At 35.4% G+C, this 15,093-nt stretch overlaps 5 protein-coding genes across 6 annotated transcripts; all 5 read right to left on the bottom strand.

The window, feature by feature from the left end:
* Positions 1-366: 366 nt before the first annotated feature.
* Positions 367-2,193, bottom strand: LOC130718401 (40S ribosomal protein S11-like). Its single transcript, XM_057568984.1, has 6 exons — positions 2,040-2,193; positions 1,922-1,962; positions 1,728-1,828; positions 1,026-1,170; positions 863-952; positions 367-739 (listed from the first exon to the last, which is right to left on the bottom strand). Exons 1-6 carry the CDS (start codon positions 2,049-2,051, stop codon positions 649-651), a joined length of 480 nt encoding a protein of 159 aa, XP_057424967.1. The 5' UTR covers positions 2,052-2,193; the 3' UTR covers positions 367-648.
* A 934-nt stretch (positions 2,194-3,127) lies between these two features.
* LOC130720018 (B3 domain-containing protein At3g18960-like) lies at positions 3,128-4,470 on the bottom strand. Its single transcript, XM_057570602.1, has 4 exons — positions 4,381-4,470; positions 3,780-4,164; positions 3,517-3,668; positions 3,128-3,428 (listed from the first exon to the last, which is right to left on the bottom strand). Exons 1-4 carry the CDS (start codon positions 4,468-4,470, stop codon positions 3,174-3,176), a joined length of 882 nt encoding a protein of 293 aa, XP_057426585.1. The 3' UTR covers positions 3,128-3,173.
* Positions 4,471-5,988: 1,518 nt separating this feature from the next.
* LOC130720095 (B3 domain-containing transcription factor VRN1-like) lies at positions 5,989-10,382 on the bottom strand. 2 transcript variants are annotated; one of them, XM_057570700.1, is made up of 6 exons: positions 8,647-10,382; positions 7,692-7,902; positions 7,480-7,589; positions 6,857-7,250; positions 6,593-6,744; positions 5,989-6,487 (listed from the first exon to the last, which is right to left on the bottom strand). In XM_057570700.1, the coding sequence occupies exons 3-6, from the start codon at positions 7,546-7,548 to the stop codon at positions 6,245-6,247; spliced, it is 858 nt and encodes a 285-aa protein (XP_057426683.1). In that variant the 5' UTR covers positions 7,549-7,589; positions 7,692-7,902; positions 8,647-10,382; the 3' UTR covers positions 5,989-6,244. The 2 variants fall into 2 exon arrangements, with proteins under 2 accessions (XP_057426683.1, XP_057426684.1); XM_057570701.1 differs by having other exon boundaries at positions 9,248-10,382.
* A 127-nt stretch (positions 10,383-10,509) lies between these two features.
* Positions 10,510-12,117, bottom strand: LOC130720096 (40S ribosomal protein S11-like). The gene is made up of 6 exons (XM_057570702.1): positions 11,962-12,117; positions 11,839-11,879; positions 11,645-11,745; positions 11,063-11,207; positions 10,890-10,979; positions 10,510-10,802 (listed from the first exon to the last, which is right to left on the bottom strand). The coding sequence occupies exons 1-6, from the start codon at positions 11,971-11,973 to the stop codon at positions 10,712-10,714; spliced, it is 480 nt and encodes a 159-aa protein (XP_057426685.1). The 5' UTR covers positions 11,974-12,117; the 3' UTR covers positions 10,510-10,711.
* Positions 12,118-13,076: 959 nt separating this feature from the next.
* LOC130720017 (B3 domain-containing transcription factor VRN1-like) lies at positions 13,077-14,720 on the bottom strand. The gene is made up of 4 exons (XM_057570601.1): positions 14,637-14,720; positions 14,027-14,420; positions 13,743-13,879; positions 13,077-13,638 (listed from the first exon to the last, which is right to left on the bottom strand). Exons 1-4 carry the CDS (start codon positions 14,718-14,720, stop codon positions 13,384-13,386), a joined length of 870 nt encoding a protein of 289 aa, XP_057426584.1. The 3' UTR covers positions 13,077-13,383.
* Between the last annotated feature and the right edge of the window lie 373 nt (positions 14,721-15,093).

Genomic DNA, 15,093 nt, shown 5'->3' with positions numbered 1-15,093 from the left:
CAAATGTAACCAAAAGAGACTAAAAAGCAACAATTTGACTCATTATTTAGATATTAAATATTTTGAGAGTTTAAGAGATAAATAAGGAGAAAATTAGAGAGAAATGTGGTTTTTTAACGTTTGACTAGCCTCATCTGATGGGTACAAGCCTAATTTCATTGAACGTAATATGATTCATTTAAGGCGTGTTTGACCCATCTGACCATATCACCATCCTAGTTAGCACCATCATACTTTGACAAATATTTTTCAAATTGTATTATTGACAATTTATTTACACTGTTAAAAAACAGAGGATTGCGCTCTAACCCAAGAATGAAGGAAAGACTCATGTCTAGTACATGGAAATTACACACAAGAGCAAGATTCAACAAGAAAACAGAGGATTAGATGTGTGCATTAAGAAGCATTTTCATTCTTTTGGAAAGCTATAAAGAATGCAGCAGCATCAATGGAACAACATAAGGAGACACAAAGATAAATGGAACAATATCACTGGAAGATAATACAGAGAACAGCAATAAGAAGATTAAATAGCATACAAAATCTAATTCCTTCAGAACACATTAAAAGAGAAGTCGCATATCAGGAATTGTCAAGTCTAAATCCTCTAACAGGATATTGGTGGATGAGGACGAATGGAAATGCTCATACTCCTGTGAAAGCTTTCTTAACAGCTCCAGATGAACCAGCAGGAATCACTTTCAACACATTAAATCTCACTGTCTTTGACAATGGCCTGTTAGAGAGAAAAATTAAGACAAAGGTTATATTAAAAACAAAAATGAAGTCACAGAAATTGAAGACAGATGACTGCATTTCTAGCAAAAAAATTCACTGGACAGGAGTGCAAGTCACCAACCTGCACTGCCCAATAATAACATGATCACCCTCCTTCACACGGAAGCATGGAGATATATGTGCTGGAATGTTTGAGTGCCTCTTCTCATACCTAAAGGGGAACCAAACAGATATTAGACATTTCAAGGAGACAACTTAACTAGCTGAAAGATAATGACACTTGCCTTTGATATTTCTTGATAAAATGAAGATAGTTACGACGAACAATGATAGTCCTGGTCATTTTTGCACTATGGCAGGTGCCGGCAAGAATGCGTCCACGGACAGAAACATTGCCGGTGAATGGGCATTTCTTATCAATGTAAGACCCTGGAAAGTAAGACACCACTCTAGTCACAACAATTGTACTAACAAGTAACATCTCTACTCTCAACTTGTAACTACAATAAACATACAGGAACAACATATCTAGCTTATAAATATAAACAGAAAACTACTTAAAACCAGCACTATTATATATAACTTGAAGATTTCAATCTCAACATCTGCATCTAAGAAGCAAACAGAAAAGGGAAAAATCAGAATTGATGTTAAACTGTTAAAGAAGGCATGGCATGGCTCATAGCAGTTCCTAGTTCTACCATGCCTGCCCCAAGGGAAGCAAGTTTAGACCTCAACAACTACTTTCCTAGTTCTACAATGCCTACCCCAATGGAAGCAAGTTTAGACTTCAGCAGCTACTTCATAAACTCAACAGCTATGATAAAGCACAATCAAATACAGTAATCATCATCTAAGGCACTTGGCACAATGCATTTATCTCTACACAATGATACAGACCAATGAATGCAAACAAAGTGAGTGTGAAAGTAGCTGGCAAAAATGCAGTAAATCAAAAATTGAGCATGATGGAAGGAAGCTCTAACCTTCAATTGCATCTCTGGGAGTCTTGAATCCCAAACCAATACTCTTCCAGAACCTATTCCCTCCTTTGCCAGGCCTCTTCCCCTTCCCAGATTTCTTCGAACTGCATCACACGGCATAAATTCACAATGCTCAATAATAACAAGTAAGGAAAAACGAGCAACAATCAAATTGTTGCATTAAAACAACCACATACCAGAGAAAAACCTTGGGCTGCTTCAAGAAAGCCTTCTCCGTCTGCAAAAGAAGAAGAAGCAAATGTGAGCATTCAGAAGTTGATAGAAGAAGCTGTAAAGGTTACAACGGATCGAAACCTGTTCCGCCATTGATGGAGAGTGAAGGTGATTGATTGGTGCAAGCTGATTACAGAGAATGAGCTGCGGAACGCGCAGAGCAGAGAAGCCAAAACCCTAATTCAGAAATGGGTGATAGATTGGAGAATTATAACTGAGGTTGATGACAGCCCAAATCCCAAATATTTCTAATGGGCTTTGTTAAAAAATATGGGCAAGCCCATTTATGATAGGTTGGTTTTATTTATGTTGTTTTTTTTAGAAAAGGAAAAATTTTAAAATGCAATTAAGAAAATAATATTCTTAGTTATTTCTTCAAATCATCATTCATCACCATTTTATTTTATTTCAATTGTGTTAATTCAGGGAATTATAGAGGGATAAAACTTATAAGTCACACTATGAAATTATAGGACAAAGTGATTGAAGCCATTGGACAAAGACTGAGGGAAGAAACTATGAAGAGAATTAATTTGGTTTTATGCCAAAAAGACCTACAATAGAAGTCATATATCTACTAGGAGGGTTGGTCTAAGAGTATAAAATAAAGAGAGACTTGAATACGGTTTTTATCATATGATTGTGTGCCTAAGAAAGTGTTGTGAAGGCTATGCAAAAGAAAAGTTACACGTGACATATACACTAGTTATGCAAGACATGTATGAGGGAGCAACTACTAATGTGACTATGTGAGAACTCCTTGGATGTAACCAAAAACTTTCCTATAAAGATAAGTTTACATCAAGGCTTATCTTTGAGTTCATACTTGTTTAATGTGATTTTGGACATGGTCACCCGGACATAAGTAAGAGCATTTTGAACGGTAGATTATTTGCGGATGATATAGTTCTAATAAGAGTTAATGGAAGTGGTTATTTCTAACCTTAAAATTAAGAGACGAGCGATAATCTATAAGGGTTTTAGATAAGCAAAAGTAAGACATGAGTAAGAATAGTGTTAAAAGCAATATGAAAGTAAAAATTAGAAACCACATTATACCTCAAGTTCCTAGACATTTCCCAAAGTTATATAAGTACTAGAAACCAAATGCTTGGGGTGATGTGGTAGCTCAAAAAAGCATGCAAATTTCAAGATAAATACTAGGACATTGTAGTCTTGTTATAAATCAAGAGCTCTAAGTTCCAAGCAGATAAGTCAATTACGGCGTTTGAAAACATGAACTTGAAAAATTGGTTTCTCCTCCTTCCTGCTTATGAGTTCAAAGACACAAACGTCTTCCAGTTGCAATTCACTTTCCCTTGCAAACAAGGACCAACCAGCAGACAAGATCCTGCGAACATTAGCAGTGTGACGATAGATCAACTTCACATCCCATGATCGTTTTTTCCCAATCTTCAGCTTCACATACTTGTCAATATTCTCAATATAACCTTCCAAAGCAGGTACACCCTGCAATGCATGCCGTGGTGTGTAATTAATATTATCACTATATATATCATGAAATTGAATGTTGTAAATGTTTGGTCTTTAACGTTACCTTAGTACGTCGTACCAGATCATAAGAACTTATGGTAACAGTGAAAAAAGGATTGGATTTGGATGAGATGAATGCTTCAGCTACTTCCTGAGCTCTAGCTCCCATTGGCCGATTCAATGACAATGAACTTCTTTGAGCTGCACTATTCTCACCTGTGCAGGATACAAAACAAAGTAACTAACATTTGAGGAGAATGAATGTTTAATTAACATTTTCCTAAGATACTCCACCATGAATGTTTTAATTTCTCTAATATTTAATACCTCTCTTTTTCTTATGTGGTTGAGGAGAAAGTAAAGGTGACTTTTGATTAGGCTTCTGATCTTTCCATTCACCCAAATTTTCATCTGATTCCTCATCATCACTCTCATAATCAAGGTTCTGGTCACATGAAGGATAGTGTATTTCTAAGGCACTTTGATCAAGGATGAGTACATCAAAATGTGAAGTCCCTTTATATTTAAACACCACCAGGTGCCCATAATCCAGAGAGTAATTTTCAGCAAATTCCTTCCAACCCTTTTGGAACCACACCTCACCATTCTGTTTTGTCCAGTAAACTTCCCTTACAGTTCCATGGCGAGGCTTCAAAAACACTGGATTTGACAGACCACCCCCATATCTCTCTGTAAACTTTTTGGGTATTTTCTGTGTGAAGATTAATTAGAAGTTAGAACCCTGTTGGTCAGTTCTCTTTGTTTTGCCCAATAAATACAACAAGCCTCATGCATCTAAAATATGTGTTTCTTTAATAAAAAACTCTGTAAGGGTGATTTCAATCTAATATCAGCAATAAAAACCTCAAATGCAAACATATTAAACGGATGACAATGTGCTAGAAGGCTGAGTAAGAATAATGCTTACAAGGGTTTGAAGATTAGTTTTAAGAATGATCTTGAAGAAACTGATAGGCAGCAATGCTTTTCTTCCTGCAGGACCATCTTGAGCAGCCATGGATGATGGATGTAGTTTGAGTTTGAAGTTTAGATGGTGTGTGTTGTGTGTACCAAGAAAGGACAAAGAAGCTAGCTACTAGCAAGTAGCAAATGCATGATTAGCCCTTCTGAACAAATATTGGTGATCAGCCTTTCTTAACAAATCTTGATACGTCTTTTCACTCACTTCTTTCAATTACTCCCTCTTTTAAAATTTGTAAATTTTCTATCAGTTTCTTAAGAGGGATTACGGTAACAGCAGTTTTATACTTTTATTTTGAGTTGATATATCTTGAACCTTGTTATACATTTAAGGTTGAGTTCCCATTTTAGGCTGTGTCCTGATAGTTCAAGTAGGAAAAGAAAAGATGATGAATATATGAGTTGGGGGTAGAGGAACAAAAAAATAACTAAGGCTTTGCTTGTTTGATTTTTGGTTGGGAAGGAAAACTCCAATTTGTCTCACAGAGGAGAGTATCCAAAACCGCAATTCAGAAATGGACGATAGATTGGAGAATTATAACTGAGTTTGGTCATAGCCCAAATCCCAAATATCTAATAGGCCATATATAATATGGGCAAGCCCAGTTATGATAGGTTGGTTTTTCTTTATGTTATATTTTAAGAAGACTCAATTATTGACCAAAAAAAAAAAAAAAAAAAGAAGACTCAATTATGTTATTTTTGAATAAATTAATGAAGCTTTGACAGAATAGAGAATAAATGAAGCAAAGGAAGAATCAAAATACAATTAAGAAAATAAGATCTATAGTTCTATACAGTAGTTATTTCTTCAAATCATCATCAATTTATATTTTCGATTATGTTAAATCTGAATTAGTCAGGGAAATTATTTGAAAGGGTTTAACATTTTAGTGTATACTTTCAAAAAAAAAACCTTTAGTGTATATTTGATTGCCTTATGTTAAATGTGAGATAATTCTTACTTTCACAGTCCACACATTGGAATGTGTGTTTATCAATTCAAAATCTTGGCAAATGAAATTTTAATGGAAATCTACACATGTATACTTAATAATATCACTTATTAGTTATTATAATATATATATATATATATATATATATATATCACTTATTAGTTTTTCTTTTAGTAGAAATGGACACTTACTATAAACTCTGACAATTTCCACATCAAATATTTCTTATGAAGACAAACAAACTACCCATGATGTACTATTCTTCAAATATTTCATCAAAAGGTTATCACATACATCATCGTTCGTTCCAGAATTTGCTTAAACTGATCATAGATAAAAAGTTTTACCTTAAAGTATTTCAGAGTAATGATTTATACACACATCACTTCTCTTCCATCTCATTTCCACACATTTTTTCTTTCTATCTCTTTACATTTCCAAGCATATCACATATCATATCACGTATTTCTCTCTCATTTCTTCACCACCTCTCAATGTGGAGGTGAAATTGAATGGTGAACAAAACATTATTGAGTGTTTCAAAGACAACTACAACCAACCAAAGTTTGTGATATTTTCGTTGGGGGCAGGACAAAAATAATAAGTCTATAAATATTAGATATTCATAATATTTTCGTTGAATATTTAGAACCCACAATTTCCAATTGTTGGTCATTGAGATTCATGGTCAATAGAGATTAATGGAGATAGGTGAGCAGCTAAACGTACTGTAAAAATTGGATAGCCCCTGTCTATGGTCATTACAACCAACCAAAAGTCACTCATTCTAAGGAATGGAAATTGTTCCTTCTTCTAATCGATTTTAACTAAAACAAACAGTTCCTAGCAGATAAGTTAACTGTGGCGTTTGAAAATATGAACTTCAAATATTGGGTCCTCCCTGTTGATGAGTTCAAAGACACAAACGTCTCCAGGTTGCAGTTCAGTTTCCATTGCAAACAAGGACCAACCAGAAGAGAAATAGTGACCATTAGAGGAATGACGATAGAGCTTCACATTCCATGATCTTTCTTCCCCAATCTGCAGCTTCACATACTTGTCAACGTTCTCAACATAACCTTCTAAACCTGTTATATGCTGCATCATGGTGTGTGTAGTGTAACATTATCACAACAATCAGAACAGAAGCTCATGAAATTGAATATTCAATACTGTAAATGTTGTATGTTCAATTAACCTTACCAGCCGACCTTCTGCAGTATGAACAGGCTTAATGGTAACAGTTAAAAAAGGATTGTTTTTCTTTGAGACGAATGTTTCAGCTACTTCCTGAGCTCTAGCTTGTCTTGGCCAATTCATTGACAATGGATTTCTTTGAGCTACACCTTTTTCACCTGTGGAATCGATACAAAACAAACTAACATTTGAGGAGCATGAATGTATAATTAACATTTTCCTAGATACTCCACCATGAATATTTTAACAGAAAATAAAGTAAAATATAACCTTTCATTTTCTTATGTGGTGGAGAAGAGTGTAACAGTGACTTCTGCTTAGGCTTCTGATATGGCCATTCTTCCAAAGTTTCAAGTGATTTATCAGCATCACTCTGATGACCAAGCTTATCCTTTTCACCATCACATGAAGGATAGTCAATTTCTAAGGCACTTTGGTCAAGAATTAGGACATCAAAGTGGGAAGTTCCTTCATATTCAAATACCACCAAATGCCCATGATCAAGAGAGTAATTTTGAGCAAATTCCTTCCAACCTTTTTGGAACCAAACCTCACTATTCTGTCTTGTCCAATAAACTTCCCATTCAGTTCCATCTGGAGGCTTCAAAAGCACTGGATTAGACAGACCACCCCCATATCTCTCTGTAAACTTTTTGGGTAATTGCTGTGTGAAAATTAATTAGAACCCTGTTGGTCAGTATTTTGTCCAGTAAATACAACTTAACCCATCTAAAATTTATGTGTTAATTTCCCTAATCAAATCTCGGGTGCTTATATGTATAAGGGAGATTTTAATCTAACATCAAAAACCAATATCTCAAATCCAAATATGATCTTAGATAAAAAAAAAAGTAAAAATGATAGAAGACTAATTAAGTAGGAATAAGGCTTACCAGTCTTTGAAGATTAGTTTTAAGTATGATCTTGAAGAAACTGATTGGAAAGATAGCATTTGCAGCCATTGATGGAGTTTGAAGTTGAGATGAAGTGTGTGTCACTCTTCCTGTACCAGCAAGAATGAACCAAGCAACAGCATAAGTAAAATAAATGCTGGTCAGAGCAAACTGAAACTAGCCATTCGTAATCCTAATAATTACTACCTTACCTGCCTCCAAATCAATTGAATTATCTTGACCATTGAATGACCCCTCTGAACAAATAGTTGTCAGCCTTTCACCTTGGAACTTTGATTTACTCTATATTCTCTCCTATTCTCGAGTGTAATTTAGAAAAAGTAGACACTATCTTTTACTTGCATTACACGAGTCATTGTAATTTGAAAGGTTCATTTATTATATTTTTTTCACCAGACAATTCTGTCATTGAAAACCAATAGAAGACTATAAGTGGATATCTAAATAATTGGAGCTTATAAAAAAAAATCTAAATAATTGGAATTTGTAAAAAATCAATTTAGTTAGAGAATATACATTTCGATTCTATAATATCACTAAAGAAATATTAAGGCCGTGAGTAAAAATAAAGATAGGTGAACACCAAAGGATGTAGGCCATTAGAGAAATAAGAAGAGAGAAGAGATAAGTGTGATATATGATATAATATGGTTGGAAGAAAGAGATAGGAAAAAAAAATGTCTGAAAGTAAAGTAACTGCACAATTTAATTGTTTATGAATCATTGTTAATTAAGGTTAGAAATCAAAGCTTGTCTCTTTTCTGCATCAAGAAATTGTGGATGCTCCTAAGGCAGGCACTGTTCGTTTACACATAACTTTAAGTAGCATCATTATGCCTGTTCAGAGGACTAATTCACGGGTTCTTAGAGGGTAAATGGATTGAGCAAGAAGCTGAAATTCTGGTCTCGGAAGACATCACAAGCATCAAGGTTGGTGACAACATACATGCCAATTGCTACCCAAAAAAGTCTCAAGAGGAATACGGTTCTAAAGGATCGGATTTTAAGTTCAAATAACAACATTTAACTACTATGCGACACATGTTGGGAGCAACCGAGCAAGTGACCAATAATGTAATTGAGCCTAACTATATTACCTTTAAAACTACATCAAACTACACAGCATAAATAAATACGCAAAATTACCGGTACATAAAAGTAAGGCTTAATAGCACTTTTGCTCCCTTAAGTATCACCGTTGTGCGATTTGCCTCCCTTAAGTTTAAAACGAGCAATTTGCCTCCCTTATGTATTAATTTGTGCCAAATTGGTCATTCTGTTAATCTGTCATCCAATTACTAACGGAGGAAGCTTACATGACCTCATTAAATGACGTGTCTCTGACATATGCGCACTTAGATGCAATGTCAAATTTTTTCTTTAAAAATATTCCTTTTTCTTTTAATTAATCTTTTTCTTTTAATCTTCATACCACCACCGCCACCATTCCTTTCTTCCCCACTCCAAACCCTCCTCATCCTCCTCTTCCAACCTTAATCTTCCTCCTCTCCTCCATCTTTACCTCCCAAAAATCCACTACAAGGTTCAGAAAAGAAGATAGAAACAACGAAATATATTACAACAATTACAGAATATACCAAGTTGTTTGATTCAATCAAGTAGTGGCAGCTCCACCCCGTCCCCAAATCAATTTTCCAAAAAACACAAGCAGAAAAAAATGAAGATGAATGAGAGCGGGGAAACAGAGAACAGAACCCAGAAATCCAGAAACAAAACCCCAACCCACCTCACCACCTCCGCCACACTCTCCTTGCTGCACCTTTGCTGTCTCCACGCTCTCCTTGCATCAATCTGTCCGGATATGCTTTGATCTGGGCCGGATCTAGGTTGGTGAGGTTGAGTTCGGATTTGGGGCGGTGGGTTGAAATGTTCATACTTGGATTGGGGGCGGTGGGGTTCTGGGTGAGGTGGGGTTGGGGGCGGTGGGGTTGTGGCTGTCTGGGTTTATTGGGTGGGGGGGGAGAAGAAGAAGAAGAATGGGTGCAGAAGAGGAATGATCGTGAAGAAGAGAAGAGGAAGAAGAAGATGGGCTCGAAAAAAAGAGGAAGGGAAAAAGAATAAGAAGAAGAAAGAAGAGAGCATATAAAGAACGAAGAAGAAGAAAGAAGATTATGGAAAAAGGCTTAATTTGGGGGAAGAGAAGAATGAAGAAGATGATGATCTAATTTGGGGGAATCACGTGTTAGGTTTTTATTTTTATTTTTTTTTTGTTTATCTTTTAAAAATAGGGGGTTGTATGCAAGAGAGGGTGCAAATAGGAAGCCACATCAGCAACTTCCGTTAGCTTTCAAACGGCTACCTAACGGAAGGGGGCAATTTTCACAAATTAATACATGAGGGAGGAAATTCACTCATTTTAAACATGGGGGAGGAACTTCGCACAATAGTGAAAGATGAGGGAGTAAATGTGCAATTAAGCCTAAAAGTAATGGAAGATGGAATAGATTATGTTTCCTGGGTGGGTGATAGAATGAGAGAGAGTAGGAGGAAGAGTACTTGAACTAGAGATTTGGAATAACTTCAACCATTTTTTTAATCTTAAATCTCATCCATTCAATATTCAAATATTTCATCCAACAGCATTATTTAAATGTACTATTAGTCTATAACAGTCCTTTTTTACTAGCACAGAGAAACACACATGCACATAAATTTCGTTGGTGAAAATATATTCTGAGAACACCACAGAAGTACTTCAGAAAAGCCATAATCACAAGATTAAACACTAAATTACAATTAAGTTAATAACCAATGTAGAACTGTCTTTCAAACCGGCCATTCTATATAGGGATTCATAATTGTAATAGCGCTCTAGCCCAAGAATGAAGGAAACACTCATGTCTAGCACATGAAAATTACACCATGATACTAACTATTCGCATTGCAAGCACCACAAGAGCAAGTTTCAACAAGAAAACGAAGGGTAAGGCGTGAGCATTCAGAACCATTCATTCTTTTGGAGAGCTATAAAGAAAGCAGCAGCATCAATGGAATAACATAAGCCATAAGGACTCGTAAAGATATATGGAACAATATCACTGGAAGATAATACAGGAACAGCAATAAGAAGATTAAATAGCAGACAAAAACTATTTCCTTTAAAGCACATTAAAAGAGAAGTCACATAACAGGAATTGTGAAGTCTAAATCCTCTAACAGGATATTGGGGGATGGGGACCAAGGGAAATGCTCATATTCCTGTGAAAGCTTTCTTAACAGCTCCAGATGAACCAGCAGGAACCACTTTTAACACATTAAATCTCACTGTCTTTGACAATGGCCTGTAAGAGAGAAATTTTATAAAAAGGAAGTTAGATAGAAACAAAAACCAAATGGAGTCACAAAAATTGTAGATTGCATTTACCAACCTGCACTGGCCAATAATAACATGGTCACCCTCCTTCACACGGAAACATGGAGATATGTGAGCTGGAATATTTGAGTGTCTCTTCTCGTACCTAAGAAGAAACCAAACAGATATTTAGATATTACAAAGAGAATAAGGTGGCAACTCAACTTGATGAAAGATGATGATACTTGCCTTTGATATTTCTTGATAAAATGAAGATAGTTACGACGTACAATGATAGTCCTGGTCATTTTGGCACTATGGCAGGTACCCGCAAGAATGCGTCCACGGACAGAAACATTGCCGGTGAATGGGCATTTCTTATCAATGTAAGACCCTGGAAAGTAAGACACCACTCTAGTCACAACAATTGTCGATAACCATAGTAACAAGTAACATCTCTACTCTCAACTTGTAACTACAATAAACATACAGGAACAACATATCTAGCTTATAAATATAAACAGAAAACTACTTAAAACCAGCACTATTATATATAACTTGAAGATTTCAATCTCAACATCTGCATCTAGGAAGCAAACAGTAAAGGGAAAAATCAGCATTGATGTGAAACTGTTAAAGAAGGCATGGCATGGCTCATAGCAGTTTTTAGTTCTACAATGCCCACCTCAAGGGAAACAACCATTTTAATTTTCAATGGCAATGCAAACAAGTTTAGACTTCAACAACTACTTCATAAACTCAACAGCTATGCTAAAACACAATTAAGATGCAGTAAATCAAAAATTGAGCATGATGGAAGGAGGCTCTAACCTTCAATTGCATCTCTGGGAGTCTTGAATCCCAAACCAATACTCTTCCAGAACCTATTCCCTCCTTTGCCAGGCCTCTTCCCCTTCCCAGATTTCTTCGAACTGCATCACACGGCATAAATTCACAATGCTCAATAATAACAAGTAAGGAAAAACGAGCAACAATCAAATTGTTGCATTAAAACAACCACATACCAGAGAAAAACCTTGGGCTGCTTCAGGAAAGCCTTCTCCGTCTGCAAAAGAAGAAGAAGAAGCAAAAATGTGAGCATTCAGAAGTTAAGAGAAGAAGCTGTAAAAGTTGCAACGGATCGAAACCTGTTCCGCCATTGATGGAGAGTGAGAGCTGATCGGTGCAAGCAGAGCACAGAGAATGTGCCGCGGACACAGAGAGAAATGTGCGCAAAACCCTAATTCGGAAAAAGAGGATCGATTGGGGAATTATAAGTTTGTTTATAACTGAGTTTGGTTACAGGCACAGCCCAAATCCCAAATGCTAACGGGCTTTGTTATAATAGCATAGATAAGCCCAGTAATAATAGGCCAGCTTTTTGAGCAATTTTTTTGTTATATTTGAATAAATGAAGCTTTGACAAAGTAGTGAATGAAGAAGCAAAAAATAATTAAAAAATAAAATTAAGAAAATAAGATATCTTGTTATTTCAAAATATGTGTAGTTTTGCTAAGGGTGAATATACAAGTTTGAAATCTGATCATAGGGTAAGAGTGCCTACTATAATTTTCTCAACAAATTTGCACTTGTTAAAGTAAAAAAAATATATATATATATTTTGAGTTTCATGCTTTTTTAAATCCCCTACCAATTTCGTTCATCCTACTAGAAACCACCAAATCATACCAATTCATGGAACCTCATGCACACACTACATAAGATGTGAAAAATACAAGTTTTATTTCCATCTCATTTTCACTCATTTTTCTTATATTTTTATCTCTCTCTTCTATGAGTGAGTGCGTTACATGTCACCAAATCGTTATCGTAATTATAATTAGTGGTTTATTTATAAGAGAATTGTTTGAAATGTCATTCTTTTACTTCACCAATATACACAATCTTTGCCTCTTACCTTTGTCAACCTAAATTGGGTTGGCCTTACCTCTTAATAAATATTTTGTTGTAAAACAATTGGGTGTTCTAGCTAGGTCCAATTTCTTTGAGGTTTCTAACTGCACAACACACTCACTCTAACCTATAACATTCACCCCAAACTAAAGGAGCATTTGGGGTACACGCTTCCTAGTCCAACATATATATGTGTTTATGCTACCACGAAAATGCCTTGTGCCTTATTCACATTCACATAAGTATCGAATTTTGAATATGGGAAAAGCTCCCAATATCAAAGGTCCATATTCATCATCACTCACCATTTACGCCCATTTTTCAGTATTTCATCTCAGTGATATTCCTTTGAAAATCAAGATTTGCATTAATTTGATAAAATGGGAACAACTTTCTGAAGAAGGCTACAAAATGAAATTAACTAGCTAAACCAAGAGCTAATTAACTAGACAAAAAGAGATCAACTAAACCTTAAAAGAAAAAGAAATTTGTGCTTAAACTGAACTGAACACAGATCAAAAGCTTCACCTTCAAATATTCCAAAATTTACTACAACCAATTACCAAAGATCACTCATTCACAGGGAATGGAAATTGTTCCTCCTGTCCTCCATCTAATGAGTTTTCACTTAAACAAACAACTCCTAGCAGGTTAAGTTAATTGTGACGTTTGAACACATGAACTTCAAAAACTGGATCCTCCTCCTCCCTATTTATGAGTTCAAAGACACAAACATCTCCCGGTTGCAATTCACTTTCACATACAAACAAGGACCACCCAGCAGAGAAGAAGCGGCGGCCCATAGTAGGGATGACACGGAGCAACTTGACATTCCATGATCTTTCTTCCCCAATCTGCAGCTTCACATACTTGTCAATGTTCTCAATATAGCCTTCAAAGTCTGGTACACCCTGCAATGCATGGTGTGTAATTAATATTATCATCATCACTATAATATGAATTCAGAAAGAACCTCATGAAATTGAATAAAAGTGTTTAATTAAGCTATGCTTACCTGCTCAGTTTCTGAAACATTAGAAGGCTTTATGGCAACCGTGAAAAAAGGATTGGAGTTGGATGTGATGAATTCTTTAGCTACTATCTGAGCTCTAGCGTCCTTTGGCCAATTCAAAGACAATGGATTTCTGTTTGCTTCAGCTTTCTCACCTGTGGGAAATGTGATACAAAACAAACCAAGCTAACTAGTCATGCTCATTGTGCAGCATCTTGTAAATTTTGAGCTTCCATATTAATTGGGTGGTTAATTTCAACTATATAACTTTTATTTAAATAAAATACCTCTCATTTTCTTATGTGGTGGAAGAGAAAGTAACAGAGACTCTTGCTTAGGCTTCTGAGCTGGCCATTCATCCAAAATTACAACTGATTTATCATCATCACTTTGACCATCAAGCTTGTCCTTTTCACCACCACATGAAGGATAGTCTATTTCTAAGGCACTTTGGTCTAGTATTAGTACATCAAAATGTGAAGTTCCTTCATATTCAAACACCATCAAATGCCCATGATCTATAGAGTAATTTTGAGCAAATTCCTTCCAACCCTTATGGAACCAAACCTCACCATTCTGTTTTTTCCAATAAACAATCCATTCAGTTCCATCACGAGGCTTCAAAAACACTGGATTTGACAGACCATCCCCATATCTCTCTGTAAACTTTTTGGGTAATTTCTGTGTGAAAACCACAGTTTGGTCAGTATAATATTCTTGCCAGAAATACAATATACTTCATGTGTTTTCTTTTTCTAATAAAATTTCTGATTCTTATTTCCAAGTATAATTTCAAACTATCTAATATCAGAAACAACTAACTCAAATGCAGAGATGAAATAACAAAAAATGGAAATATGATAAAAGGCTAATTAAGTAGGAATAGTGCTTGCTTACAAGGCTTGGAAGATTAGTTTTGAGAATGATCTTGAAGAAACTGATAGGCAAGACAGCATTTCCTCCCGGAAGATGAGCAGCCATGGATGAAGTTTCAAGATGTGATGATGTAGTGTTTGTCACTCCTTAGAAGCTACCAATGCATATAACATGCGGCATGGTCTCCAAAGTAGTCAGAGCATAGTGTCATTTATAATCCTACTTATTAGCTTAATTGCCTCTTGCTATTCAATTTGTGCGTCTTTTCATCTTTTCTATTCAATTTACCAGACACAGTTTGTTATATTTATAGAAAAATAACTACGTAAAAATATGATTTAAAAGTATCAAATTATAAATAAAATTATGTGTGTGAAGTTTTTTTGGATTAAATTTTATTTTCCCAATAACGATTATAGTGGTAAAAAGTAGATAAATAGTTGTTTTGAACCTCTAGGTTAAAAATTCAATTTCTAAG

The sequence above is a fragment of the Lotus japonicus genome, chromosome 5, assembly GCF_012489685.1.
Source record: "Lotus japonicus ecotype B-129 chromosome 5, LjGifu_v1.2".
Taxonomy (NCBI): Eukaryota; Viridiplantae; Streptophyta; class Magnoliopsida; order Fabales; family Fabaceae; genus Lotus; species Lotus japonicus.
The sequence above is the reverse complement of the archived record's forward strand: the minus strand, read 5'-3'. Positions and strand labels throughout refer to the sequence as shown.